Source organism: Monocercomonoides exilis (genome assembly GCF_001643675.1).
Source record: "Monocercomonoides exilis strain PA203 chromosome Unknown scaffold36-1065637, whole genome shotgun sequence".
NCBI classification, from domain to species: domain Eukaryota; phylum Preaxostyla; order Oxymonadida; family Polymastigidae; genus Monocercomonoides; species Monocercomonoides exilis.
This window is the reverse complement of record NW_027150581.1, coordinates 918119-943318: the sequence shown is the minus strand read 5'-3', so window position 1 is coordinate 943318 and position 25200 is coordinate 918119. Positions and strand designations below refer to the sequence as shown.

The window sequence follows — 25200 nt, the reverse complement described above, 5'->3', positions numbered from 1 at the left end:
AATAATTTATAACTTGAGAAATCAATTAATCCAAAATAATCTTTTGTGATAAATGGAAAACGGTTTGCAATTTGGAATCTAGTTTCTTTGGGAAATAGCTTATTTTATTGCTAATTTTATTGCTAGGGATTGCAACTGCCACCTCTGAACCATCAGGCTTTAAGAGTTTTATTAAACGGTCAAGTTGTGCTTCCTGGTTGCTGTTAGTAACCGGAATTGTGCACTCTGTTGTCATCATTGCTTGCTCCATTGTCTCATATGCCCGAGCTTTCGGGACATGTTCTTCGAAGTACACTTACAAAACAGACTGTTATCATGACCAACTTCGTCTTCAAGCTGATGCATCAATTCTTTTGATTTTTGCTTTATTTATGATTACATTTGTCTTTTTGGCATTGTGGAACTGTTTGAATTTCTGTTTTAATTATTTCATAATTTCAAATTTAAATATTTTGAAAATTTTCAGATTCATATGTTGATCTAATTGCTTCAACAGCTTTCTCATTTGTTGTCATTGCATTTTGTACATATCATGCTTTCCCTTCGACGCAAGTTACGTCTCCAGGTATTTCTAATTCATTTTTCTTTTTCCAAAAAAATTCTCACATTCTATCAGATCATATTGTGTGCTTTGTTGTAAGCATAATAGCTGCTCTTATATACATCGTATCATTAGAACGATTACATGGGACTATGGTTCAAAGAACTGTAAAATTAGGCTTATCCTCTTCCCAAGTCAGTATGAAAATTTGGATTCACTAAAAAATAATTTTTCAATTTATCAATGATTCATTGCAGATACTTTAAGAGTTCAAAGAACTGCATCGAGCTTTGGGAAGTTTTCTGCTGTTATGAGTTTTGGTGTGGCAGCTGTCCTGTTAGCTTTTAGAAAACGAACAGATTCGGGAAATGTTCTTTATGCAGTTGATGCTGCTTTCAATTGCTTTGGATTTTTGATTGGCTCAATGTCAAGCTATTTGGTATGCAACTTTGCTTATTTCAAATTTGTAGACAAACTTCAAATCTTTGAATTGATTTTTTATTTCTTTTTTTGATTTTTTTTCAAATGAAAAAAACTTACAAATTTTATTTGTGAAAATAAACCAAATAACTTGTTTATTATTTCTTGTTTAGGTCTCCAAATTTCCAAAAGCTGCTCCGCTGCATGTGGTTCTTGCCTTGCTCACTGTGTTGCCTTTGGGATATCATGCATTCTCGTTCCTTTACACATTCACACAGGCAAATAATCAGCTGGTTGAGTCTTATCCAAAACTCGAATTGATCGTTTTATGTGTGCTCACATTATCTTTTTTTTTTATCTTTATTTGCTAATCATTTTGTTATTGTCATCAACTCCAAATTTCCTTTTTGTTTCTATGATACAATTTCTTCATTATGTTTTTGTTTCGATGTGAATATCTTTAACCAACAATGATTGGCACTGAAACCATCTCGTGACTTCCTTTGTTTGTGCAGTTGCTCTCTCAATTCTGTCAGACGTGATGCTTCTTGTGATGCTGTTTGTGCATGTTGTGGTTGTTTTCACAACATCCACTCGAAAGGAGAAGAGCGGCGAGGAAGATGCTCTTCTTTCTCAATCTGAAAGATCTTAAAGAAATGAGATAACTTTCACCTTTGCATTGCCTTCTTATCTTCTTGTCTTCTTTCTTTTATGTCTTCCTCACAATCTTCTATTGTCATTACTCTAAATGTGTCTCATGGGCACTTGGCGTTAAGATAACATGTCACTATTTGTTCTCTCTTTCCTTCGGCCTTTTCTTCCCATTTTGCCCAGGCAATCTGAATTGTCTTTTAAGCTTTGGGTAAAACTGCTTCGATTACAGATTTATTTGACAGAAGTATCAATTTACAGAATCTGTTGCTAACTTTAGAATTGTGAGCATTTTGTTTATCGAAGTGATATTTTGGTTTTTCTGCTTTTTTCTTTGAGCATAATCTTGTTTGCACTTCTGTTTTGTTATGAGATTTTTTTTTCTTTTTTTCCACTTTTATGCTTTAATAAATATCCATGTAAAAATTCATTAAATGTTAATGTTTTTCTTTCACAAGGAAAAGAAAACAAATTCTGAAATGGAATCGAAATAATTTTTTCAATATGAAATCGTGACTTCATGGCCAATTCAACGCTTCATATGAATAAGATCTCATCTTTAGAGAAATTGGTCAATTGGTTTTAACTTTCTGGTAAAAATTATCAAAATGACTTGGCATTAAGTTTTAAAGAAAAAAGATTAAAGAATTTCAACATCAATAAAATACGACTCTTTTAAACAAACTTAAAACTTTCAGAGGAATGGAACATAAAATGAGTTAAACGAAAGCAAATGAAATGTTTTATTCAACGAAAAGATAGAATAGAAATATTTGTAATGTTTAGCTGTTATATTATTTCGTATTCGTTTTCTAAGTCAAATGATTGGCTGTCTAAATGAGGTGACTCTGGTTGGTTCTGCGTTGCATCTTCACTCTTGTTATGCTTCCCGTTTTCATCAATCTCTTCTTTTTCTTCTTCCTCTTCTTCCTCTTCTTCCTCTTCTTCCTCTTCTTCCTCTTCCTCTTCCTCTTCCTCTTCCTCTTCCTCTTCCTCTTCCTCCTCTTCTTCTTCTTCATCTTCATCTTCCTTTAACTGTTTGCCTTCTTTTCCCTCTTCTTCCTCTTCTTCCTTTTCATCGTCGTCTTCAGATTCGTATGAATCAATAATTTCCACATCTTCTTCAGACATTTTTTTGGCTATTGAAACAATTCCACCTTTCAGTACACTCATTATGTCTTCATGTTTGTATTTTTTCATCACTTTTTCTTCATCTTCAAAAAGATCCTGGTTCTCATTCTCATCTTCAAATTCAACATCGCTTGTCAAGGTCTGTTCCTCTCCTGAATCGTCTTCCAATGGAAGTAGTTCTTCCGTCATTTTTGCATACAAAAGTGTTAATGCCTTTTTTAAATTGAAACAAGAGTATGCTTTTTGAAATTTTTGTATTAAAGGTGTTTCATACCCTTTTAATATATGCATCTTTTGAATCTTGAATAATTCGCTTCTTTCGTTTTTCCAGTTTGGCATCTTCAATTTCTTCTGCTTTCTTTGTTTCTTCTTCAATATTCTCAGTTTTTGCCTTTTCTAATTGCCTTTTTTCTGCTCTTAGATCTGGATCGAGTTGTAAATTAACCGACTCAAAGTATGACAACAATTCTGATTCATTTCCGCTTTCAGCTAATTTGTTATTGGAAAGAAAAAATTAAGTTTTCTCACAAAAAAAAGAAATTTTTCAAAAATACCATCCTTCATGATAACGTTTAAATCATTGTTAAGTTTGCACAAATCGTCCATTAAAACAGATATATCTTCTCCGTTTATTTTCTCAACTTCAATGGAAGGAATGTCTTTTTGTTGTGGTGAAATTCTTAAAGAAAATAATAAATTGATGTAAGCTTTTCAATAAGCATTTCTTCTTCAAAACCTTTTCCGTTTCAAATGCGTTTTGTGCTTATTCTTTAATATTTGTCTTTGCTTCTCTTTCGCTAAAATGAAGAAAAAAATCAACAAGTGAAAAAACATTTAATTGGAAGTAATATTCTCAAAAGAACAGTAATCAAATTAAACTACATTTTAATGTTTTGCAATCTTTTACATCTCGATTCAAAACAACTTCTGAATCTTGATCCATTTAGCTCGAAATAAAAAAAAAGCTCTCAAGAAATAAAATGTTGGTATATTCCGAAAAAAGTTTTTTTAAATATCGGATATTCCAATATTTAAAATTACAAATTACAAATGAAATGCTTCATATAAAATCGTTAAACTATTTCTAACACAATCCATCATACATATAACAGAAATAAACAGAAAAATTACATAAGTTAGCTCTTCTAAAAATTTCATTCCAAATTTAAAATAAAAATGAACGTTGACATTATTTCGTTTTGTTAATTCAATACTTAAAATTAAAGTGTAATCTATTTTGATGAAAGAGTTATTGCTTCCATCCACGCTTTCATCTGATCTGCATTCTCAGAACAAATATAAAACTCCCTTTGTCCTGGTGCTTGAGGATAAAAAATATGAAAGCAAAATGGCTTGTCTGGCATTTCCCTTGCATTTTCAACCTGACACCCCTTCAATGGTATTTCACCATTTTCCTTAAGTGAAGTCTTTCACAATAATTTGAAAAGAGTCAAAGGGTAAAAAGGAACATAAAAAGATACAAGCGGCAAACTGGCTTTTCAAAATAAAACAGAGAAGATCCTCGAAGTGAAAACCATCTCTTTTTCCAGTTCTTTACAACATGACCTAAATGAGAGTTTTCAACATGAAAAAACGAGACGAATAATTGCATTAAAGTATAATTTGTAATGATATCATTGTTACCTTGTTTTATAAGCCAACCTTCCATTGGTTTTGGCGGACCTTTTGGAGTTGTCTTTTTTAAAAAAATAAAAAATTATTTTCCATTTTAAAACATCATAATATATATAAAGTCAAATACCTCTTCTTCGACATGAAGTTCTGAAACAAAATTATAAGGAAAGAGTCCGATTTTGCCGTCCAATTCTCCTTTCCACATCCCACTTTCATGTTTCTCAATAAGTGTGATAATATCTCCTTCCCTAAATGTTAATTCATTTGCAACGCGCGCAGTAAAATCGAAGTTTGCTTGATACTTCGGTCTAGACATGTAATTTGTCACAGACTTTCAAAAATCAAGAGTTTTTGATCAGCTCTGATCTGTCCAAATTTTAATTAATTATCTTCAAATTTTTATTTTAAAATGTCTGAAACAAAACATCCTGGCGTTATACTTCTCCAGGAATTACAAAGGGTTCCTTGGCTTCCTCGATATGATGTTTGTAACAGTCGAGAAATGATTTATTGGTGGAATTTATAATTTCTTTCTTTTTTTGTTCAAAGGATCAAAATGTGAAGGAAGTTAAGCAAATTCTTCATGATTTAGTGCTTCAGAGCAATCAAATGATTAAGCAACTTAAGGGGGCTAAAGAAGAAGAAAGAAAATTATTTGATCCATATTTTGTTATAATATTTACAAGAATTCAACAAAACAGAAGAATTCTTCAAGCATATTTGTATGTATTCTCTAGCTTTTAATTTTTGTTTATAATTCTGTAATTGTAGTGATTACCGTATGAGACGAATACAACTTGTTAAATGGGAAATTGGTTATTTGCCTGAGCATTTGAAGGGAAAACTTCATTCTCAAGAAGAACGATTTTATAGGCAATACAGTCAAATTGTCGTAAAGTATTGTGAGTCATTAGGAGATTTGGAATTGACAAATGATATTTTCCCACCAAAATCGGTCACTGTATGTGTCCGTGCACTGAAGACAATGGATTCTGTAATTGATCATTTTGGAAAGCCAATGGATATTCAAAAAGATTCTCAAATGTCAATGAACAAAATTGATGCAGAACCTTTAATTAGACAAGGAGTTTTAGAGCATTTGCCAACTTGATCATTCTTGATTTTGGTAATTTATGTTTCATTATAAATTGTTTGTAGTTTTTAAGTTTTGAAAAAGATGTAAAGCTCAAATTTACTGCGTGCAGCTTTCCATCTTTTATGATTTCAAAGAAAATCAAAAGTGATATGAAGAGAACAGAAAATTTTTTGATTTGAAAATGAAAAAATGAAAGGCAGATTGCTGCCCAACTTAACTTCACTAAAATAAAAACAGTAAATCAATTGGGAGAAAAAAATAATTTATAATAAATTTGAGGTAATAATACACGAATAAAATCCATCAACTTAAAAAAATATTGCAGATATGATTAAAAATTTGTTCCGCTAAATAATTCTCTAAACAAATGTAAACTTCGAAAGGCAGAATCCTCGTTTGAATAAGGAAAAAGCCTCCAAAAGAAAGTAGAAATGTATAAAAAAGCATTCGAAAGAGGAACGAGATCAAATGATATGATGATTAGAGCAAGATTCTCATCTCGCTTAATCAAACTTAAAAGATTAATAGAGAACAGAAAAAATGATACCAATAATATAAGCAGTGCAAAAAGGCTCTTACAGAAATACTGCATCGCTTGAATAAAGCGAGAGAATATTTTTATTAAGCACATTAAATGTTTAACTTGCAGAAAAAGAAAAAAATTTCATCAAAGCCAATACATGGAACAAAAACATCACATTTACAACCTAAAAAAAACATATTTAACTTACAAAAGGCGAAGAAAACAGAAATCGCTATTCACAAACTGAAAAGAGAAGCAACGAAGCGAAATGACATCAGTGCTTTTTTTTATTTCATTTCATTTAATTTAATTTTTTATTTTATTTTTGAATAATCACACAGCATTATTGACAGAGGATGTATCAGCGCTGTCCAATGGCTTCATTTCCACCAGAACTGAACGAGGCATCCCTGATGCTGATGCTGCTGCTGCTGCTGTTTCTGAAGTGTTTGTGTGTGAAGATGAAGATGATGAAGATGAAGAGGTCCTCTCTTGTGCATTTTCCTTGCTGGAAGCGCCTGAAGAGGGCTGAGAAGGCTCGTCCTTCAGAAGAGTGACTGGATATCGAAGAGAAGAGATAACAGGAATAATAACGAAGTGTAAGACTGTGTGGATGGTGAAGAAGAAGAGGCAGAGCATTATGATAAACGATGGGAGATCATCTGCAAGCGTCGCACTCACATGAATCGTGTTAAGTCCAGGGAGTTCATCCACATCCTGGTTATTCCCGTATTCTGGATGCAGCTCAACATCCCTGTCCGCAATTCGTTCGCTGACAAGCGTCAGAAAAAGAGTGTTGCAGAGCGAGGCCAGGGCAACAATAACAATCGCAACCATCATAATGACCTTATGCCATGCATTCAGAGGATTTATAAAAATCAAAAACACATCATAAGAATATTGCATTAAAAATGATAATAAATAAAAATAAATACTGTTTGCGTTGTAAGCGTTTTTCTCATGTGCACGTTCATCACAGAATTTTTGAATTTTCGAACTCCCAATCCTGAAATAATTAGAAATAAATGGAAAATAGAAAATTGTGTAATTTGTTAATTTTTCAATTAAAAAATAATTTTGAATCAGACCATAATATAACAAAGCAAATAAAACGCAAATAATTCCAACTCCTTTTTGCACAAGACCTATCCATGATTCAAAAACAATCACTCCAGTCTGATGGAAAAGGTTAACAAAATTACGTAGATTTTTTTCAAATAGTGCAAAGAACGTCAGAAAAGAAGTATTTAATGTCTTTAAAATGAAAAAAGAAATATCATACAGGCTTAACAGAATCAAAGATGTGGAAAAGATCGAGAATGACAAATACAACTTGCAAAATTGCAGTCACAATGCCGAAGAAAATGCTAACAAGAAATGAGAATGCTTCCTGTCCTAAGCAAGGAAAGCAACGTTTCCTATATTTATGAAATAAATTAGAGTATTATTTTTCTTCAAATTTTCGCTTGAATTCGCACACTTGTTATTATATGATTTCATTAAAGCTCCAAGTGTAATAACGAGCGCAACGAATAAGCCGTACCACAATGGAGAAGAAATTTGATAGTTAAGTTTTCTTCTTGAAAATTTCGAAAAATTACCATAAGAAAATTGTGAAAAGGTTACTGAAAAAACCTAAAAAAATTTTTCCCAAAAAATTATTAAAACCGACTAAGAGAAAAATCAAACAGATAATCCAATGCACAATATTGCAATCCATAATCTAACTTTCCAAATTCTGTTGAAAAATGCTTTGTGAGCACATATTGTCAAAATTAATCCAACAATGGAAAACAAGATGCTCAATGCAGTGATAGAAACTCCAATAAAAAATAGGATTGTTTGTGCAACTTCTAAACCTGTTGCCCCTGTTTTCATTTGGAAAAAAAAACCAAAAGGCAATAAATTCAACAAGTTGTTTAGGATGATCAAAAAAATTTTATTAAATAAACAAGTTGATCAAATGAAGATCTCAAACAATTTCGTAAAAAAAAATAACTTACACAAAAATGAAAATATATTATAATACAAATTAATAGTTAAATTAATTGTTTGAATTTTTTATTATTTGAAAAAACATTCTGGGCTATCTCAAACAAATCTCGACTTTCTCTTCTGATTGGTGGATCATCCCAATTGAGGACGAGAGGCAAAAGATCAAAAAATCCGTTGCCTTCAAGTTGATTAATATATTTTAAGAGTCGAGAATATAAAGATGGAAATGTTTGTTTCGGTTGAGATGAAGAAGTTGCTAATCCATCATCTACCGTTGAAGATAATGATGATGACGATGATGATGCACCATCTTCAGTCGGCAATTCTGATTGGATTGGAGAAACATTTTGAGAAGCACATCGTGTCAAAACAGTGCGGGTGTGTGAGCGGAGCAAAGAGGAGATGATTTGAATGAACATTCTAACGAGACGGTGGCTGGACGAAGAGCAAATGATGTTGTTGATGATGTCTGAGACGTGCGTGTCCAGAATGTCGCTGCACAAGTCAGTCACGTCTTCGTCGCTGACTGAGCCGACTATTCCGCAGAGCACTCCGCAGCTCGACACTCGCACACGGACAGGCACAGACGATGTTGTGGCAAGAATGATGAATGAATGGCGCAGTTGGGCGTTGAGAGCAAGTGACGATGATGACACTCCTGTCTCAATAGCCATCGATTGACAAAGAGAAAGCGCTGGTTCAATCAACTGGTCAAGTTCGTCATTATTATCATTATTATCGTCATTATCATCATTATTGTCTTCTTCTTCTTCTTCTTTCGATTTTCTTTCGTTTTCTTTTTTTGTCCCTTCCTCTTTGACTGTGTCTGAGTTCTCGATATAGCCTGTTTTTAATGTAACCATTCTACTTTTATTTGCTTTGTGGTATTTATCTTCATTCAAAGATTTCTTTTTTTCCTTTTGCATGTATTTTCTGGCTGTTGACGTCAAAATCTTAATAAGAGGCTTGAGTATATTATGTTTAGCAACAAGATCATTAAGCGTTTGTTTTGATGAAAGCGTGAGAGTTGACAACAAAAGAAGCGCTTGTTTACGAATTTGCACGTGCTGACTGTGTACAAGGGAAACTGCAACAGGAATAACACCGTATTCAACAAAGAAAGTTCTCACTTCTAAAATTTTTAAGGTATTAATTAAAAAGAAATAATGATTAAATTTTATACAAAATTCAAATAGTCTTCAAACTTGCTCCTTCGGCGATACATTTTAAAGAAAAAATTGATTCCGCAATTGACTCAACTTCAGATGTTGATACATCAACCTTTTTTATTTGATTCAGTAAAACTTTGGTGCATGGATCCAAGGTAATTGACCGAAGTCCACAACTTTTCAAGATAAAAAAGCATGCTCTGCTTGCCATAATGAGAGATTCTGATGACATCTTCTCACTGAGAACAATCAAAAGAAGAAAATCGAGAACCCACAATTCTATCTTCTGGTCAAAAGCATTCACATTGAATTCATGTGCTTCTTTTGCGCCTCTTTGAGCAATCTTTTCAATGCAAGCAAGGGCTAAATCGATTCCATCAGTTTTATCAACATTAACTAGACTTTTTAGTATTTTAAATAAATCATTGTTTACAACTTCGAACAAAACATCGTAAGGAGTAATTTGAAAGCACTCTATCAAGTAGGTTAATATTGGATCTTTATCTTTGCAATGAGTCAAATGTAGCAAAAAAATAATGTCTTTTAGCAAAAAATGTAACAATTTGTTAATAATGCTTAATTGCAATGTACATTAACCAAAAATAATACTTTTAAGTTCTTCTTCTGTAATGTTTAGTGGATTTTTGTGTTCGATAATGCAATGCATCTTAATGTTATTTGATTAATAAACAAAGATTGATCTAATTCTATAATAAATTATCATTATCATTTTTGGCTTTTAGCAAATGGAGTATTGTGTGATTTTTAAGCTTATAGCCATATTAAACTGGTACACATATCAACAAGATAAAATTAATCCATTTTTGGAAGTTTTCCCATGGTCAGAAAAAATGTATTTGTAAACAAATTGTTGAAAAGTGTAGCTATTGATGTGATCTAGTTATTTACAATTGTACAGCAAACATTTTTTGGTTAATCTTTTTAAAAAATGCTTTTTAATTTACTAGTGTTTTGTTTTTCAGTTGCAATCAGTCAAATATGTCCTTTCACCGGCTTTTCTTCAATGGCAATGCCTTTAAGGAATACAATTAATCCTTCATGTTCGTGTTGTGGATGCAGCTCTATGATGCTTCCTTCCATGATGCCTTTAAAAGGGTCCATTTCTCCAATGCGTTCACTTCCACTTCAAGCGGCTACAAATGAAATTGATCTGAATGATGTTGTAAGCGAGCTCGTTGAATATAAAGATCAAAGTTCAGTCATAGAACAGATGTTGAAAGGTCAAAAACTTCAAACAGTTGAAGATTCTTCAATTCAGACATTGCTTCAAAACTATCGCAGTTTGCAATTATCATTAGAAATATTTTTTTTTGAATTGTATGAAAATTATTTTTCTTATTTTTAATTGAATTTTAAAGATAATGTTAAGTCGATGAATCAACTTCGAGGTCAGTTTGAAGTTTTAAAGAAATCTGAACCCAAAAATGAACAAGCTATTCACGCTATGCAAGCAAAACTTGATGATATTTGGTGTTCAATTGTTCTTACAGAACTTTTCTTCGCTAATACTGCATCAGAAACAAAGCCGTTTGCAATGGCCCAATTTTTGTTTGCAAAGAAATTCCCAACTGGAAGCGCATTCGCGAAAGAGGCAGCACATGTTGGTGATGCACATAAAAATGAAAATGGATGGATTACTGTTTGCATGCAGCCTCAAAATGAGGAAATTGTAATTGAATGGGTAAATAATAATGAGATGTCTAAAGGTGTCCTATTTTCTGTTATAAAAACAAAATTTTTTAATAATTTTATTGTCTTTCGAATGCTTAGTTACAAAATATGCGCCAGTTATCATTGTATGCTCGTTGATTATGAATGATTAAATAGTTTTATTAAATAATTATAAATATTTTTTTTATTTCTAATTTTCAGATCAATTGCTTCAATGATGTTGTACCGAAATCATTTAATGGAAATAAAGGACAGTTCGTAGATACTTACATTAAAAAGGATGTCAATTGGAGAACAGTCGAAGAAAGATTAAGAGCTAGTTCTTCTGAAGGAACTAAAAAGCAGGTTGATGAAATGGTTGCGCAGTCGCAACAACAAAATCAACAACAACAGCAACCTCAACAGACTAAATCACAGTAATGCGAAAAAATTATCACTGAATGTCATCAATTTTTGTAAATAATTTGATGTGAATTTTCAATTTTTCAACAATACAAAAATTAATATCTATTCCAACAATAAGCAATAATTGTTACATTGTTTATTCTCATCTTTTTAAAGTTTTTAATTTTGGTTATTTTGTATGCTTGTCTTATATTTCTATTTATTTGTCATCTTGAAACATTTTCAAACAAACAAACCAAAAAAAGAAAAAAATACTGAAATTTAAAAAAATGAAAATCAAAAAAAAAGTTGTTTAATTGATCAAAATTAATCATTGCCTTTGAACGATATTAAATGTCTGTTATTATTTTGGTAAACCAAATGACAGATTTTTTCCACATTTCGCAAATAATGAAAGATTTGTGAAGTGATTAAAATATAGTTTTTTCTGTCAAGTGTTTTGAAAAATCTTGAAAAATTATCCAGTCCGCATATGGTGGATATTGTGGACTATCAAGCTTTTTTGAACGATACGCATTATGTATTATTCCACTCATAACTATTTTGAATATTTATTGTAATTCAAAATAAATTGGATTTTCATTTCAGAAAACAGTTATCTATTAGTCTAAATTTTTTTGAAAAGTTCATTTTGTTTAATTTTCAAATAAAATAAAAAATTCATATTTCGATCAAATTTATGTTTCCACTCACAAACATTCGCTGTCATGAAAACAAAATCTTGACAATGTTATTATTTCCATTTTTGCGTATTTTCGTGAGTGGGAACAGAAATTTGATCGAAATATGAAATTTTTTCTTTATTTGAAAATTTAACATAAGGAACTTTTCAAAAAAATTTAGACAATAATATTATTACAAAACGTTTTGTGACTTCATATGCATTTCAAAAAATTAACACATTTCGTTTATATTTTTTGATCGCAAAAAATTCATTCAACGGATAACATTATTTTTCTATAATGAAGCTTGAAGTTTCCAACTTTTCACAATTCGAAAAAAATAGTGAAGCTTATGGCGACAAAAGTCAATGCGATAGATGCCCAATAATTTCAAGGTTTTTTTATTTTCATTTTTATAATAAAAACAAATAGTGTCTGATATAAAAGAATAGAGCTATTGAAAAGTGATAATGAATTTTGAAGTGTTAAAAAAGGAGTGAAAAAATTAACTTTTAGAGGGATGTATTCCATGTCTTTTTCATCTATATGGTGTAAAATATGGACTTTCAAGCTTTTAATGCACAAAGCATAAAAAAATTGTTTACCTTATAACATTATTAAATTTAACCAGATTTCATAATAATTTTTATTTTCATATCTGAAAACAAACATCATTGATATAATAACAAACCTTTTTGTGAACTCACACGTAATTCAAAAGTTGTTCTCATTTTCAATAAATTTTTGTACACAAAAAGTTGATCAAAAGTGCATAATTTTTCAATGAAAAAGTTTGAAGTCTCATATTTTACCCCATATGATCACTATCAGATGGTCTGTCAGATGGTATTTCTTCTGTTTCTGTTAAAGAAGAATCATCACGTCCGTCAGATTCTTTTGATTCCTTGGATTCTTCGTCACAAAATTCGATCGGAGTTCCCATTTTCTTATTTTCCACTTCTTTATAAAAAAACATGCCCTCCGCAAATTCAGAAAATTCCACGGATTTTATTTTTGTTGAAAAAAATCTTCGATTGTCTCGTCAGTGCATCAAATATGAATTTTTACCAAAAGGAGAAATGTTCGAAATTCACTCCAAACATTTATTGAAATATTTGTTCATATGCCATTTTCTATTTTAAATCTGTATTTATTTCATTCAATGTGATGATCGAATCCTGATGATTTCAATAAAGTGAAAGCCTTTCATACGTCTGAATAAATTGAAGAATCTGGAATTATGTTTGTCATTATTAATGGTAATAATTGTTCCTTTTTTTTCTTCACACTAATAATTATGAAATTTCTTTGACAACTTCCAGTTTTCCTTTCTTCTATGCCAAAAAGCCAAATATTCTTTTTTCTTCTTCCACGTTAATATTTTCTATGTCTGAGCAGCATTTCATCTATTTCGACGATCTGTTCATCTTTTCCCAGATATTCAAAATTGTGACCAGGATTGAAACTCAATCTTGTAGTGATTATTTCTTTTTATTTGAAACTGTCTCTTTATTGACATTTAGCAACATGCAAGTGTGTTTATTTTTTTATCGAACAAATATGAAGAGCAGCAGAAGCAATATTTGAGAAATTCCTAATCTGGAATTTTTCATATGAATATCTATGAATACCGTATTTCTGTATTTTAAATTTGAACACCAAAATATTCTGCCCTGAACAGAATCCTTTGCAAAATACATAATTGATCCCCACTTCTCACATTTCTTCTTTTTGTCTGATAAAATTTGTAACCTAAATCAATCCCAGCAGATTTCTTCATCATGAAACATTGAAAAATAAGAAAAGATCTCCCTCTTTTCCTTTATTTGACTATTGTTTTTAATGATCATAATCCCTTTTATCGAAAAATTATTTGACAATTTTCAATATTATGAATAGTGAAAGATCCGAATTTACAGATAGTGATAATGTTCTTATTAATAATAAATTTCATTTGATGCATAAATAATATTGACTTAATGATTTTTTTAAGGTGTTAATCAAATTGATGATCACCACTTGGGCATTCATTGAAAAAAATCTTAAAAATTCTTTTCCAAAGGTTTCATATCAAATTATAAAGAAAATGTTATTCTGTTTTTTGTTTTTCAAATTGATTTCAAGAATTATTGAAGACAAACTGTTGATTTTAATTATCAATTAAAAAGAAGTTATTGAGAGTTTCTATTGGGATTCTGTTGACAACAAATTTTTTTTCCTTCAATTATCCTCAACTTTCGCAACAATATTCAATCTTTAACATACAAATGGGGGAAAATACAGACTTTCAAGCTTTTTATGAACGAAGCTTTTAATATTTGTTTCGCTCTAAACTTAATATGTCTTTCTCAAATTTCAAAATAATAGTGTGTGCGTGTTTTTGCAAATGAGTGGGTTTATGAACATACTGTTTATTAGATTTTCATTTCTTAAAACAAACCGAATCGATGATAATAAAAAAGTTTTGTAACATTCCACGAATGTCAAAAAACGAACCCATTCAAATTGCATTTTTTGATCACAAGAATTTCATCTTTGGTGTATAATATTTCAATGAAAATGCATGAAGTCAAATATTTTGTCCCAAATGATAAATATTTTCTCAAAATAACATAGGAATTAATTAATTCGATAATTTTACAAATGCATTTATTCCCACTTTGAAAATTTTTTAAAATAAAAGTCATTTCTTCTCTTCTCTTTTATTTCTTTTCTTTTTTCAATACCACTGTAACATGACAAGAGAAAATATATGAACATTGACAAAATGACTTACAAGATATTTATGATTTGTCAAAAATGGTTATTCAAAACGATTTCATAATTCCTTATACAGTTTGTGCAAAAAACACTGGACAAGATCGATACCCCAATAACCGCAAGAAGAAAAATTCTGATAATTTTCCTCAAAATATATCTTATCAAAACAAACTCACGTGACATACAAGACTTCACTTCAGCTTTATTTGTGCTCAGAAATAAATAATTATTAAAATCTCGGAGAAACTCAAAATCCTATTTCTCCGATATTTCGATATATATCTTTTCTGAGCATAAACGAGGAAGTTATGAAAGCCTTGTATGTCACGTGAGTTTGTTTTGACGAGATATATTTTGAGGAAAATTATCAGAATTTTTCTTCTTGCGGTTATTGTGTTATCGATCTTGTCCGGTGTTTTTTGCACAAATTGTGTGTTATGCACAAACTGTGCAATAATAATTAATTTAAAAATCTGCATGAAACAATTCGTATTCCTTTGAAAATTTTTTATTTTTAATAAATATGTTCAGATTCTTTATATATATATATATATTTTTTTTTTTTTTTTTTTTTTTTTTTTTTTTTTTTTTTTTTTTTTTGGCACGAAATGTCAATTGAGGAATATTTTTGTCATAATTTGTCATTGAACGTCAGTGAAAGTTACTGACAAATGACAAAAAAAAAATCTCTTTCCATTTATTTCATGAGTTGATGCGTGAAACAGTTTGATGTTCTTTAAAATGTTCACAATAAATTAAAGAAACTGTTTCATTGCAATGCATCTCGTGAGAATTATCCTGATGTTGTTATTGACAGAAAAAATGGTGATGCTAAAAGCACCATAAAACATACATTCGCTTCCACAAAAAGTTGAAAACAAAAACCAAAATGAAAAAAGAAAATAACACATTTTTGAAACATTTTGATTCTGATTTGAAGAAAGTCGAAAAATGGAAAGCAGTCTGAACTCACTGGGAAAATTCACATTCTGCTCTCCACTTCCCATTCAACGAATAATAGTCAAAGAAGAAAGCAAAGAAAGCCCTTCTCAAAAGAATGCCAACCAATACGACCATCATCACAAGTATTTTCGACTTTTCCTCCCCTCTTCTTTGCTTATCGCTTCGCTCATCCCATCTTCTTCCTCTTCCATCCCCTCTTCTTCCTCTTCCTCTTCGTCTTCGTCTCGCAAAGAATCGCAGATTGCATCTGTCAGCGTCACCATCACTGCCCCAGCTGGAAAGTGCCCAATCAGCTCTCGCTTCATCCCGCTCAGAGAAGGCCTGTCTGCCTCATTCCACGAGACACACAACCTCCAAAACTCCAAATATGGTGTGTCCTTCACCAGCCCCACATTCGGCACTTCTCCATTCACAATCTTCTGCCCAGCTGCCTCTGCCCCATACTCCCCGAACGGGATCTGGAGTGTCAGGCACTCCCACAGCATCATCCCGATCGAGAATGCCACCGACTTCTCTGTTGCCCCCATCTTCTTGTTCATTTGCAGCTCAGGCGCCTTCCACCTCAGGCACTCCTTCTTGAAATTGTCATCCTCATCCTCAAAGGCAGACGAGGGCAGAGAGTCCTCCTCCTCCTCATCATCATCATTGCTGGCAGATGTCGCAACAGTTGACGAGGAGATGGATGATGAATCCGAATCATCGTCAGATGAGAAGTCGGAGTGCATCACAATGCAGATGACCATGTGCTCAGAGAATAGTACAATGTGTGGGCTCAGATTGACAAGTGACTGAAGAGGGTTGTCCATCTCGGAAAATGAGTGGAGGGCGAGATTGGCCACCCAGAACAAGACCTGGGCAGCTGTCTGCTCTCTTTCCTTCAGAGTGCCTATCGCCATCTCCTTCTTCTCATTCCTTCCATGAAGCAGCATGAACAGCGAATCCCTCAGATCCACAATCAATTTCTCATGAGGAGATGAACACGCCATTGCATCCACCAGATTCGACATCGATGAAGTGGTTGGGCACAGGTCCTCCCCTCGAACAAATGTGGATTCTGTATCTGAAGTGTCTGTGGTTGAAGTGGATGAAGTGGATGGAGATGGAGTTCTTTTTCTTGTTTCCTCATCTTCTTTTTCATCAACCTTCTCAAGCATCCATTGAGGGATCTTGTCTGAGTCTCTGCCCAAAATGTATTCAGTCGATCCACTCTCTGACAGAAGATGCTCCGATGACTCCGAATGTCCCAAGCTTTTCGCATACACCCTCTTCTTGATTCTCTCATCGTTCTTCTTCTCTGCCTCCCTCTCAGCTCTCCTCCACTGCTCCTCTGGCGACATCTCCATCGTCACCATCTCAAACGCCTTCGGATCCTTTCTGATGTTATCATTCACAATCTCTCTCAGATCTTCTGCTTCATTCTTAACCTTCTTCCATCGAATTACAAACAAAATAAAACCGATGAGAACAATCAATAATATCACAACAAGCACAACAACAATCAACAACCAATACGATTTCCCTTCTTTTCCTCCTTCAGCAATCCTTTCATCCCCATTTGCCTTGGGTTCGCTTCTGTTCTTCAGAACAAATGCATCAGTTGCAGACAACCGCTTTCCATACACAATCATCACAGACACCTCCGTATCGTCTGGGATCGACGAAAGATTTCTCGAAGGCACCATCCCAACTGCTTCCGCTTCACTCACAAACCCATCTTCTGCAAAATGATATGTCTCAATCAGGTCTGTATCTCCAGCTGATAAAATCAGTCGGAATGACAAATCACATGGCAGAAGAAGCGCTCCCTTGAATTGAATTTCTGTTCCACCTCCATTTTCGCTGGCCGAAGCCCCTTCCAACACCGGAATGAAGAATGAAGATGCTCTTTCAGAAACAATCCCTTCAAAACTGCATCCATCATTCAAAATCCACATCGATATGTCTGGGAAAACTCCATCTCCCCCTTTCAAGCTGGAAATTGACAGTGATCCTGAATCAGAGCAGATGATATTTCTTCTCAATGATGGATAATTTTCAATGAATGGATTATTGTTCAAAAACTCTCCTTTCTCAATTGCCACATTCCCGCTCGATATAGATAATCCACCTGAAGAAGCATTCAATATTGTCACATCCTTCATCATCAATGTTGTATTAGTTGAATGAACAAGTGATCCACTCCATTCACATATTTCTTCAAATGCATCATTTCTCTTCCTCTCGCTTTCACTTTCTTTTGAAAGAATTCCTTCAAACCCACAAATGTGCATGGAAACATTCTTCGCATTGTTCATCTCCATCATGCTTCCTTTGTTTGACAGAGAATTACAGTCTGAACAAGAACAATTTGAAAGAACAATTTGAGCAGATGACAAGGATGCAGAAAGAACAGAAGCTCCTTCTGAATTCCTAGAGCAGTTCTTGAATAAGGAGCTTCCAACAGAAATTGCCCCTGAAGTTGAACTGTCAATCGAAATGATGCAACCCTCAGACAATTTCACTCCATTCACAACTATTCCATTGAGTGCAACGCTTCCACAGTTGCCAATCTCAAAAACATTTCTTGTTGATTCAATCTGTTCCAGCTTCATGTTTGTCAACGATATCTCTTCCCCACAAAACTGAAAGAATGGCTTCTTGAATGAAAGGAGCAATATTAAGCAGTTGTCAACATGCAGAATCCCTTTTGCAATGCTCAGCAAGGTTGAATTGAGAACAACAGAAGGTTGATTGATATTTGACCCTCCAACAGAAGAGAAGTCAACAAATGAAAGAGAAAGCTGACCACTTGATTCATGAATGATTGAACTCCCCGAATATGAAAATAACTGACCAAAATTGAATTTCAATCTCTCAATTCTAACATTCTCTGAGGTTGTGATAAGACTTTCCTCTTTGGTTATTGTTGAGTTCAGATACGCAAAAGCCGATGAAGGAGATTGCAGTGAGCGGATGCTCATATCTTGAACACTGCATTCCCCAACAACAACTGTTTCCTTTGAGATAAGCAGTTGAGAATATGATGAAGGAATGATGTGTTGAACTCCCACATTCAGCGACTCGCAAGGTGCATTGACCTCTCCACATTGTTTGCTATCTGCGTGATTGTCTGCAGTTATAGACACAAATATAGTCTCGCTCTGATATTTCACAACCCTCAGCAGAAGATCCTCTTCACCCACAAAAGAGTCTGTTGTGCAGCCCCACATTGCCAGCTCCTTCACAAATGGCAATCTGAAATCCAACAAGAATTGCTCATCAACAATTTGTGTTTCAATCGAATGGCATCTCACATACACATCTCTCCCTCTGAATGCAGAGTTGTCTCTGAATGTGATGTTCGACAGAACAAAATTCAGAGGCTGCTCAGCTGTCGAGGTGCATTCCAGAAACAGCCACCCGCCTCTTCCTGTGCTCGAGCAGAAGCACTCAGAAATCGTGCAAAATGAGCAGTCAAAGTTTCCTCCCTCATTCAACACAGAAAACATTCCTCCTCCCTTTTCACATTTCGATCCGCCGCATCTCTTCATTGTTGTGTTTCTAACAACCATTTTCAATGGCTCTTCATCATTTTTGTTCCGAATGATGGGAATATCATCAGTTGTATTCTGAGTGACTTCTTCGAATGAACTCCATTCAATAACAACATCTTGCTCCACTTCATTTTTCTCTCTTCTTGAACTCTTTGAAATGCTCAATCCGCTTGCACCATCAAGCTCAACATTCTTCATCGTAAGATTTTTCATATTCAAAATTGTTGTTGGATGAACGGAAATAATATCTTGTGAAAAGCAAAGTGATTGAATTGCCACAATTTCCAACACAACTGTGCCTTCATCTGCCTCGATCAACCCAAAGTTAATCATTTCTTCTTCTTCTTCATTTTCTTCCTTTTTGCTGAATGAACAATCTTTCAGAGTCAATAGTCCTTCACTTGATCCAATATGCAACAAAACATTGACTCCACTTGCGAATGAAGGTGGAACAACAAAGCTTATCAGTTCGAAATTGGTAATACTTTGAATCTTCATTGCCGTTCCTTCTGTTCCTTCAAGCGAAGAGAGACATTCCAAAGAGCACATGACTGTATTATTTGATCTTGTTGAAAGCCCACTGACATCAACACTCTTCTGAAGAATCGCCTTTCCTATGACACTGATAATCCTTTCATTTCCTTCAACCATTCGCTCCAAAGAATAATCGATTGACAGGCAAGGATAATCTGAGAATCCACACGCACCCATGTCTCTTCCTTCGCTCCCAACAAATAACTCTGAGCCAATTGCTCTCCAGAAATAGATCAGTGGAACAGCATTCTCTGTATCATTCCCATCAAAGCCGCTCATGGAATCCAAGGAAATATCATTCAGATTCTCAGATACAAACGGAAGGGATGCGTTTGTGATGCTCTTTGTCAAGTTTGGCGATTCAACAAAAAGATCATTTCCATATTTGGCAGTGTTTGGATTATCATCATCAAAAGCAGGGGATGATATCACAAATGAAGAATCACCATCCACCAACTTCAATGCCATCCCTCCTCCAAACCCAGTCTTCGCTTCTCCAGCTGGTGCTGCACATCCCGTAAATGTGCTTGAAATAATATTCAATTGCGTGTTCCCTTTCATCTGTGCGAAAATAGCTCCTCCTTTGCCTCCATCAGACAGCACGCAACATCCATCAAAGCCACACTCTTCGATATTGATTTCTCCATTTGAATTTTCATTTTCATCATTGCTGTTATTGATGTTCACACAGCCTCCACATCCTGCTGTTCTTTCAATTTTTGTGAAATTGCTTTTCGTCATGTTCAGCCATTTGGTGTTCATTAACTCGGCATTTGTTCCGGTTCCAGACAAAGAGATCAATGGATTTCCACTCAAAGTGATTGAAGAAGCAGAGAAGTTGTCGATCGTCAGGATTCCAGATTCAACAGATAAGAATAGCAATACCAATTCTGATGAAGGTGCTTGAAGAATCAAAGAACAATGAGACAAAGTCAGTTGTGAAGAAGACGAAATGAAAGTGGAATGTGATGAAAAAGAATGAGGAAGAGAGAAGATAATTTTTGATAATTCTGTTTCAAAACTTGTTGTTATCATCGCTGAGTTTGATGTCGAACTTGCATCAGAGACTGTCCAGCCACTTTGATCATCATTTCCTCTGATTTCATGCTTCTGTTCACCAAATGCCAATTCATCACCCATCATAATCATTCCATTCACAACAACTTTCTTTTCTCCTGTTAGCCGTGTGAGTGAATGTTTCATTGTCAAACAAGGGAATTTGACTATTCCACAGTGTGAATGATCACATGCCTCAGAATTGCTCACATATATTTCTGCTGGAATGGGAAGGAGATAAATGCATAAAGGGATGGCCAAACTCGTGTTTATCTTGTCGTATCCTCTCACCTTATCAAAAGAATCCAATGAACCTGTAATACACGCTATCTTCCCACTTGTTGCAGTCGTTCCCAGATCGATCGAGTCAACGAAAATATCACTTCCCCATTTCGCCCTGTTTCCTTCAAATGTTGATGATATTAAAAAATCTGCATTTGTATCTTTCACTTTCAGCCCAATCCCTCCTCCTCTCCCTTGAGTGGTCGAGGCATAACAGTTCTTCACAAACCCTCCATTCATCCTCAATGAACCAATATTCCCCACTTCAATCATCATCCCTCCTCCAAAATCAGAGGCTTCACTTCCACAGCCATCAATCATGCATCCTTCAAGAGTAATCGAAAACGACCCTTCACCTGAACTTATCAACGATGATCCGGCTGTTGTCCTCACAATGTTGCTAAATGTGCAGTTATCCAGAGACAATGAAACAGACGATCCTTGAGAAAGAGATATCGCACTTGCGGTGCTGTACGTTTGCGACCATTTCACATCTTTCATTTTCAACTCTCCACCATCAACTTTCACAAGTGAGTTTTGAATGCTCCTCTCTTCTGAATGATGTGCATCCATCGAAATGTCCATTCTCTCCAAATTGATCCCTCCAACCCCTTGAATCTCAAATAATCTGCATTGTCTGTTGTTTTCAAATGAGGTGTTGTGAACAACTGACAGATCATTCACAGCCAACTCCCCTGCTCCAACACAAAATAGGCTCAATCCACTTCCCTCAAACTTTGTTTCAACAGAAGAGCCAGAGGGAGAAACTCCACTCAAAGAGATCGTTTTATCACCAATGTCAACTCCTTTGCCTTCCACAACTGTTCCACTCAACACCTTCATTTCCTCCACAAACCCCACGATCAATTGGGAAAGACAATGGCTGATTGTTAGACAGGCATAACTCTCATTCAACCCGCAGCTATATGTATCTTTCGCTTTGGATTGAGTCAATTTGGAGGAGACGAATCTGCATTTCCCCCCATTGTTTGGCAACCAATCACTTTTATCTTCCCCATCATAATATCTCAGCCCATCTGTTTTTGTTGAAAAACACCAAATCAGTTGGGAATAATCTATTTTTTGGCTGACAAGTACATCACTCCCGAACGGAGCACTGTTATTGTGGAAAAAGCAAAAACAAATCAAACTTCCTGAAAAGCTTCTAACCATTAAAGAAATTCCTCCGCCTTCCTTATCTGAATGACACCCGTTAAACAAACAGTTTTTTGTCACAATCTTATCAATTTGGTTCCAATTCATCAGTCCTCCGCCATCACCATTGCTAGCATTATTGCCACTGCAATTGATAAACAAACAATCCAGCACACAATCGTTTGTTTTTGATGCTTTTGATGTTCCGATAAATAAGCCTCCTGCATCATTTTGCGACAAACAGTTTCTAAACATGCAATTTTCGAAAAGAACTTGAACATTCAACTCTTCAACCTCCGCACCAGCCCCTCCGTAGTCTGTTGATGAAGCACAATAACACTCTTCAAACACGGAATGCTTCACAGTACATTCAGCTATGTTTAAAGCATAAATTCCTCCGCCTTGTGTTGAAGTTGCATTGCATTTCACAAATGACGAATTCTCCACAGTGAGCGTTGCACTCGAATTTTCATGCACATACAATGCTCCACCACATGGAGCTGAGCATTCATTCCATTTAGCATTCGTGAAATGCTGAGATTGGGTTGTATCCAGATGCTCATTATTTCTTTTTTTCTGATCGATCCTTTTGTTGTGAACGAATGTGCAGTTGTTGCAAGAAAATGCAACGGATCCTTCTGTTCCACTCACAATCCCTTCCTCCAGCACATTCATCGATCTTTCAACTCGGCAATCTTCCATAATGCTCATTTTCATCATTGACCCTTTCTCAATTGACATTTCATCTGTTTCCATGAATTTCATTGTGATGTTTGAAAAAGCACAGTTTTTGATTCCTTCAAATGACCCTTCTCCATTTCTCAAAATGCTTCCGTTCCCACAAAACACAATGTTCTTCCACTCACTGTTTCTCACAAGCAACGATGAATCTTCTTCTTCCATCTTCACAAGACTCTTCATCATCATATCACAATTGTTATTTCTTTTTTCGATGTTCAAAGTGGTGTTTGTCATTTCGCATGTTCCTTCATTGAATACAAAATACCCATTGAAACCTCTTTTTCTAATCAACAAGCAGTCATCAATGCGCAGGAATGATTTTGCTCTTGTATCAAATACCACGTCATCATCTGCCTTTTCCAACGTCATTTCCTTCAATTTGACTGATGAGTTATGCATTTCGCAGAACAGTCGAATAACACTTCCCTGCTCCAAAACATGACTTTCAGACTGAGCATGAATGTGATAAATGAGATGTCCATTCCTTTGGGCATCATTTCTATCTGTGCCACAAAATATCAAATACAAACACTCAGCCAAAACAAATAGAAATACCATCATGAGAATTATTATGGTTCATCATTAACCATATTTTATTAAATTCAAAGATAATTTTGAACTCTTATCAATATTGACTCTTCCTGTCTTTCTTTCATTTGTAAAATCGATGATCATCCATATTGCTTTGCCTTGAAATACTTTAATCATTTTGCTGTTAAAGATTGATTTTTTATTTTTCACCACTTTTGAATCATTTTGATTTTCTTTTTTTCTGTCTGAATGAAGAATGAAACCTCTTGAGGTCATTTCAAACAATATATTCTTCACGGAGGAATTTCCTATCAATGAAAAGAAGAATAGCTATAAAAGGAAATATATTCATTTGAAATATTTAAAAAATAAAATTGGAATAAAAAATGAACAACATTTTCACAAACTTTGAATGTTCAAAGAGAGGTATTTATTCGTTTGAGAAGTGAATTTGATTATCATCAATAATTCCATCACTTCAAAACTGACCTTGTTTCGAAAACTTCATTTTGAATTCCTTTTAAAGAATCTTTTTCCTCTTTTCTCTCTTTCTTTTCTATCATTTCTTCATTTGTTATTTCTGAATCTTTATTATTTCTTCTGAACTGTTATGCCAAATTAGTTGCAATTATCTTCACTTTTCCCATTTTTCTTTTTTTTTCGAGCTTCATCTTCAAAGCATTCAATATTTCCAAAAATAACTTCCGAATCATCAATGGTCTTCCTCCTCATCGCTGCGCAAATCTTTCATTTTTATGTGTTTTCTTCCAATCCTCCTTTATGATTCTTAGTTTATAATTATTTTGTAATATCCTGGAAAACATCTCATTCCGAGCTTTCGTTTCTTTTGTCGCAAAACAGTCATTGCTCATCAATGAATCTTTCTGGGAAAAATGAAGTGTCCAATAGCATTGCCTCAATTTCTTCGTCACATTTCTTGAAATACTTTTATCTTTCGATTCTTCTGGCAATGATTTCAAAGTTTTTCATCAAAGGCGAAGGATTGATGAATACATGAAACAATGAAGAAAATAATAAAATACCTTCAATTTTGTTTGTACAGCGATTGTTGCTAATGAGTAATTTGCTTTCCATTCTATTTTTAAGTCAAAGGCATCTTTTATCATCGTCTCCCCTTTCCCCAAGCGAATTAAGGAAATCTTTGCAAATCATCGTTGAAAAGATTTTTGAGTCAAAAGATGAAACCATTTCATCTTCAAAGCGCTTTGGCCTTTCTCAACAAATGTTTTTTGTTCAAAAAACTCTTTCAAACAGAACTGCTTATATTTCAGATAAAAATTGAGTATTGGCTAAAAATACAAATAGAAATATTAAATTCAAATCGAATAAACACTTTTTTGTCTTTCATGCCTTCAAAATCATCCATTTCCAGCTAACAAAAAATATCTGGTAGAGACAAAAAATAACTCTTTCACATTCAAAGGAGAGCATGCACACAATATTAATTTGCTATATAGTTGCACTTGAACAATTTAGCAAAACAATAAGACTGGAAAAAAATAAAAAATATAAAATGCAGGGCAAATAAATTATGTTATGGTCTTTTTTTTAATAAGGGAGTTTCAATAATCAGTAAATTACCTTATTTCATTGTGCAAATTAAATCATGAATTTTTGAAAAAACCATCGTTTTTTGCTTTGTCGCGTTTAGTATTTCATATTTTATATATATTTTTTTTTCATTTTTAATTATTGAATGAAAAA

The 25200-nt window shown here is 33.9% G+C and overlaps 7 protein-coding genes across 7 annotated transcripts; 3 read left to right on the top strand and 4 right to left on the bottom strand.

The window, feature by feature from the left end:
- Positions 1 to 8: 8 nt before the first annotated feature.
- Positions 9 to 2042, top strand: MONOS_12804 (uncharacterized protein). The gene is made up of 7 exons (XM_067865452.1): positions 9 to 62; positions 127 to 405; positions 467 to 565; positions 617 to 739; positions 799 to 980; positions 1135 to 1291; positions 1477 to 2042. Exons 1-7 carry the CDS (start codon positions 53 to 55, stop codon positions 1611 to 1613), a joined length of 987 nt encoding a protein of 328 aa, XP_067723766.1. The 5' UTR covers positions 9 to 52; the 3' UTR covers positions 1614 to 2042.
- On the bottom strand, positions 2043 to 3707 carry MONOS_12805 (uncharacterized protein). The gene is made up of 5 exons (XM_067865453.1): positions 3626 to 3707; positions 3480 to 3540; positions 3298 to 3422; positions 3018 to 3232; positions 2043 to 2956 (listed from the first exon to the last, which is right to left on the bottom strand). Exons 1-5 carry the CDS (start codon positions 3684 to 3686, stop codon positions 2402 to 2404), a joined length of 1017 nt encoding a protein of 338 aa, XP_067723765.1. The 5' UTR covers positions 3687 to 3707; the 3' UTR covers positions 2043 to 2401.
- Positions 3708 to 3715: 8 nt separating this feature from the next.
- Positions 3716 to 4741, bottom strand: MONOS_12806 (putative sesquipedalian). Its single transcript, XM_067865454.1, has 4 exons — positions 4506 to 4741; positions 4388 to 4439; positions 4236 to 4309; positions 3716 to 4170 (listed from the first exon to the last, which is right to left on the bottom strand). Exons 1-4 carry the CDS (start codon positions 4692 to 4694, stop codon positions 3976 to 3978), a joined length of 510 nt encoding a protein of 169 aa, XP_067723764.1. The 5' UTR covers positions 4695 to 4741; the 3' UTR covers positions 3716 to 3975.
- A 46-nt stretch (positions 4742 to 4787) lies between these two features.
- On the top strand, positions 4788 to 5640 carry MONOS_12807 (DNA replication complex GINS protein PSF1; the record flags this gene model as incomplete). The annotated part of the gene is made up of 3 exons (XM_067865455.1): positions 4788 to 4862; positions 4928 to 5100; positions 5150 to 5640. The coding sequence occupies 3 exons, from the start codon at positions 4788 to 4790 to the stop codon at positions 5487 to 5489; spliced, it is 588 nt and encodes a 195-aa protein (XP_067723763.1). The 3' UTR covers positions 5490 to 5640.
- MONOS_12808 (uncharacterized protein) lies at positions 5570 to 9864 on the bottom strand. The gene is made up of 8 exons (XM_067865456.1): positions 9771 to 9864; positions 9198 to 9701; positions 8095 to 9124; positions 7478 to 7576; positions 7280 to 7415; positions 7086 to 7173; positions 6933 to 7003; positions 5570 to 6843 (listed from the first exon to the last, which is right to left on the bottom strand). The coding sequence occupies exons 1-8, from the start codon at positions 9826 to 9828 to the stop codon at positions 6331 to 6333; spliced, it is 2499 nt and encodes an 832-aa protein (XP_067723762.1). The 5' UTR covers positions 9829 to 9864; the 3' UTR covers positions 5570 to 6330.
- Positions 9865 to 10098: 234 nt separating this feature from the next.
- On the top strand, positions 10099 to 11390 carry MONOS_12809 (Iron/manganese Superoxide dismutase). Its single transcript, XM_067865457.1, has 4 exons — positions 10099 to 10462; positions 10541 to 10888; positions 10953 to 10978; positions 11055 to 11390. Exons 1-4 carry the CDS (start codon positions 10111 to 10113, stop codon positions 11271 to 11273), a joined length of 945 nt encoding a protein of 314 aa, XP_067723761.1. The 5' UTR covers positions 10099 to 10110; the 3' UTR covers positions 11274 to 11390.
- Positions 11391 to 15233: 3843 nt separating this feature from the next.
- Positions 15234 to 23343, bottom strand: MONOS_15671fu16465 (uncharacterized protein; the record flags this gene model as incomplete). The annotated part of the gene is made up of 1 exon (XM_067868564.1): positions 15234 to 23343. One exon carries the CDS (start codon positions 23341 to 23343, stop codon positions 15760 to 15762), a length of 7584 nt encoding a protein of 2527 aa, XP_067723760.1. The 3' UTR covers positions 15234 to 15759.
- Positions 23344 to 25200: the final 1857 nt, after the last annotated feature.

Coding starts and splice junctions, on each gene's coding strand:
- MONOS_12809 (XM_067865457.1), top strand. CDS start 10,111: ATGCTTTTTAATTTACTAGTGTTTTGTTTTTCAGTTGCAATCAGTCAA. Junction 10,463..10,540: donor ATTGCTTCAAAACTATCGCA/GTTTGCAATTAT, acceptor TGAATTTTAAAG/ATAATGTTAAGTCGATGAAT. Junction 10,979..11,054: donor AATATGCGCCAGTTATCATT/GTATGCTCGTTG, acceptor TCTAATTTTCAG/ATCAATTGCTTCAATGATGT.
- MONOS_12804 (XM_067865452.1), top strand. Junction 406..466: donor CTTTTTGGCATTGTGGAACT/GTTTGAATTTCT, acceptor GAAAATTTTCAG/ATTCATATGTTGATCTAATT. Junction 566..616: donor GACGCAAGTTACGTCTCCAG/GTATTTCTAATT, acceptor ACATTCTATCAG/ATCATATTGTGTGCTTTGTT.
- MONOS_12805 (XM_067865453.1), bottom strand. CDS start 3,686: ATGGATCAAGATTCAGAAGTTGTTTTGAATCGAGATGTAAAAGATTGC. Junction 3,233..3,297: donor AAACGTTATCATGAAGGATG/GTATTTTTGAAA, acceptor ATAACAAATTAG/CTGAAAGCGGAAATGAATCA. Junction 2,957..3,017: donor AAGATGCATATATTAAAAGG/GTATGAAACACC, acceptor AATTTAAAAAAG/GCATTAACACTTTTGTATGC.
- MONOS_12806 (XM_067865454.1), bottom strand. CDS start 4,694: ATGTCTAGACCGAAGTATCAAGCAAACTTCGATTTTACTGCGCGCGTT. Junction 4,310..4,387: donor AGGTTGGCTTATAAAACAAG/GTAACAATGATA, acceptor ACTCTCATTTAG/GTCATGTTGTAAAGAACTGG. Junction 4,171..4,235: donor TGTTTTATTTTGAAAAGCCA/GTTTGCCGCTTG, acceptor TTATTGTGAAAG/ACTTCACTTAAGGAAAATGG.
- MONOS_12808 (XM_067865456.1), bottom strand. CDS start 9,828: ATGCATTGCATTATCGAACACAAAAATCCACTAAACATTACAGAAGAA. Junction 9,702..9,770: donor TACAGAAGAAGAACTTAAAA/GTATTATTTTTG, acceptor TTTTGCTAAAAG/ACATTATTTTTTTGCTACAT. Junction 7,004..7,085: donor ATTTGCTTTGTTATATTATG/GTCTGATTCAAA, acceptor TAATTATTTCAG/GATTGGGAGTTCGAAAATTC.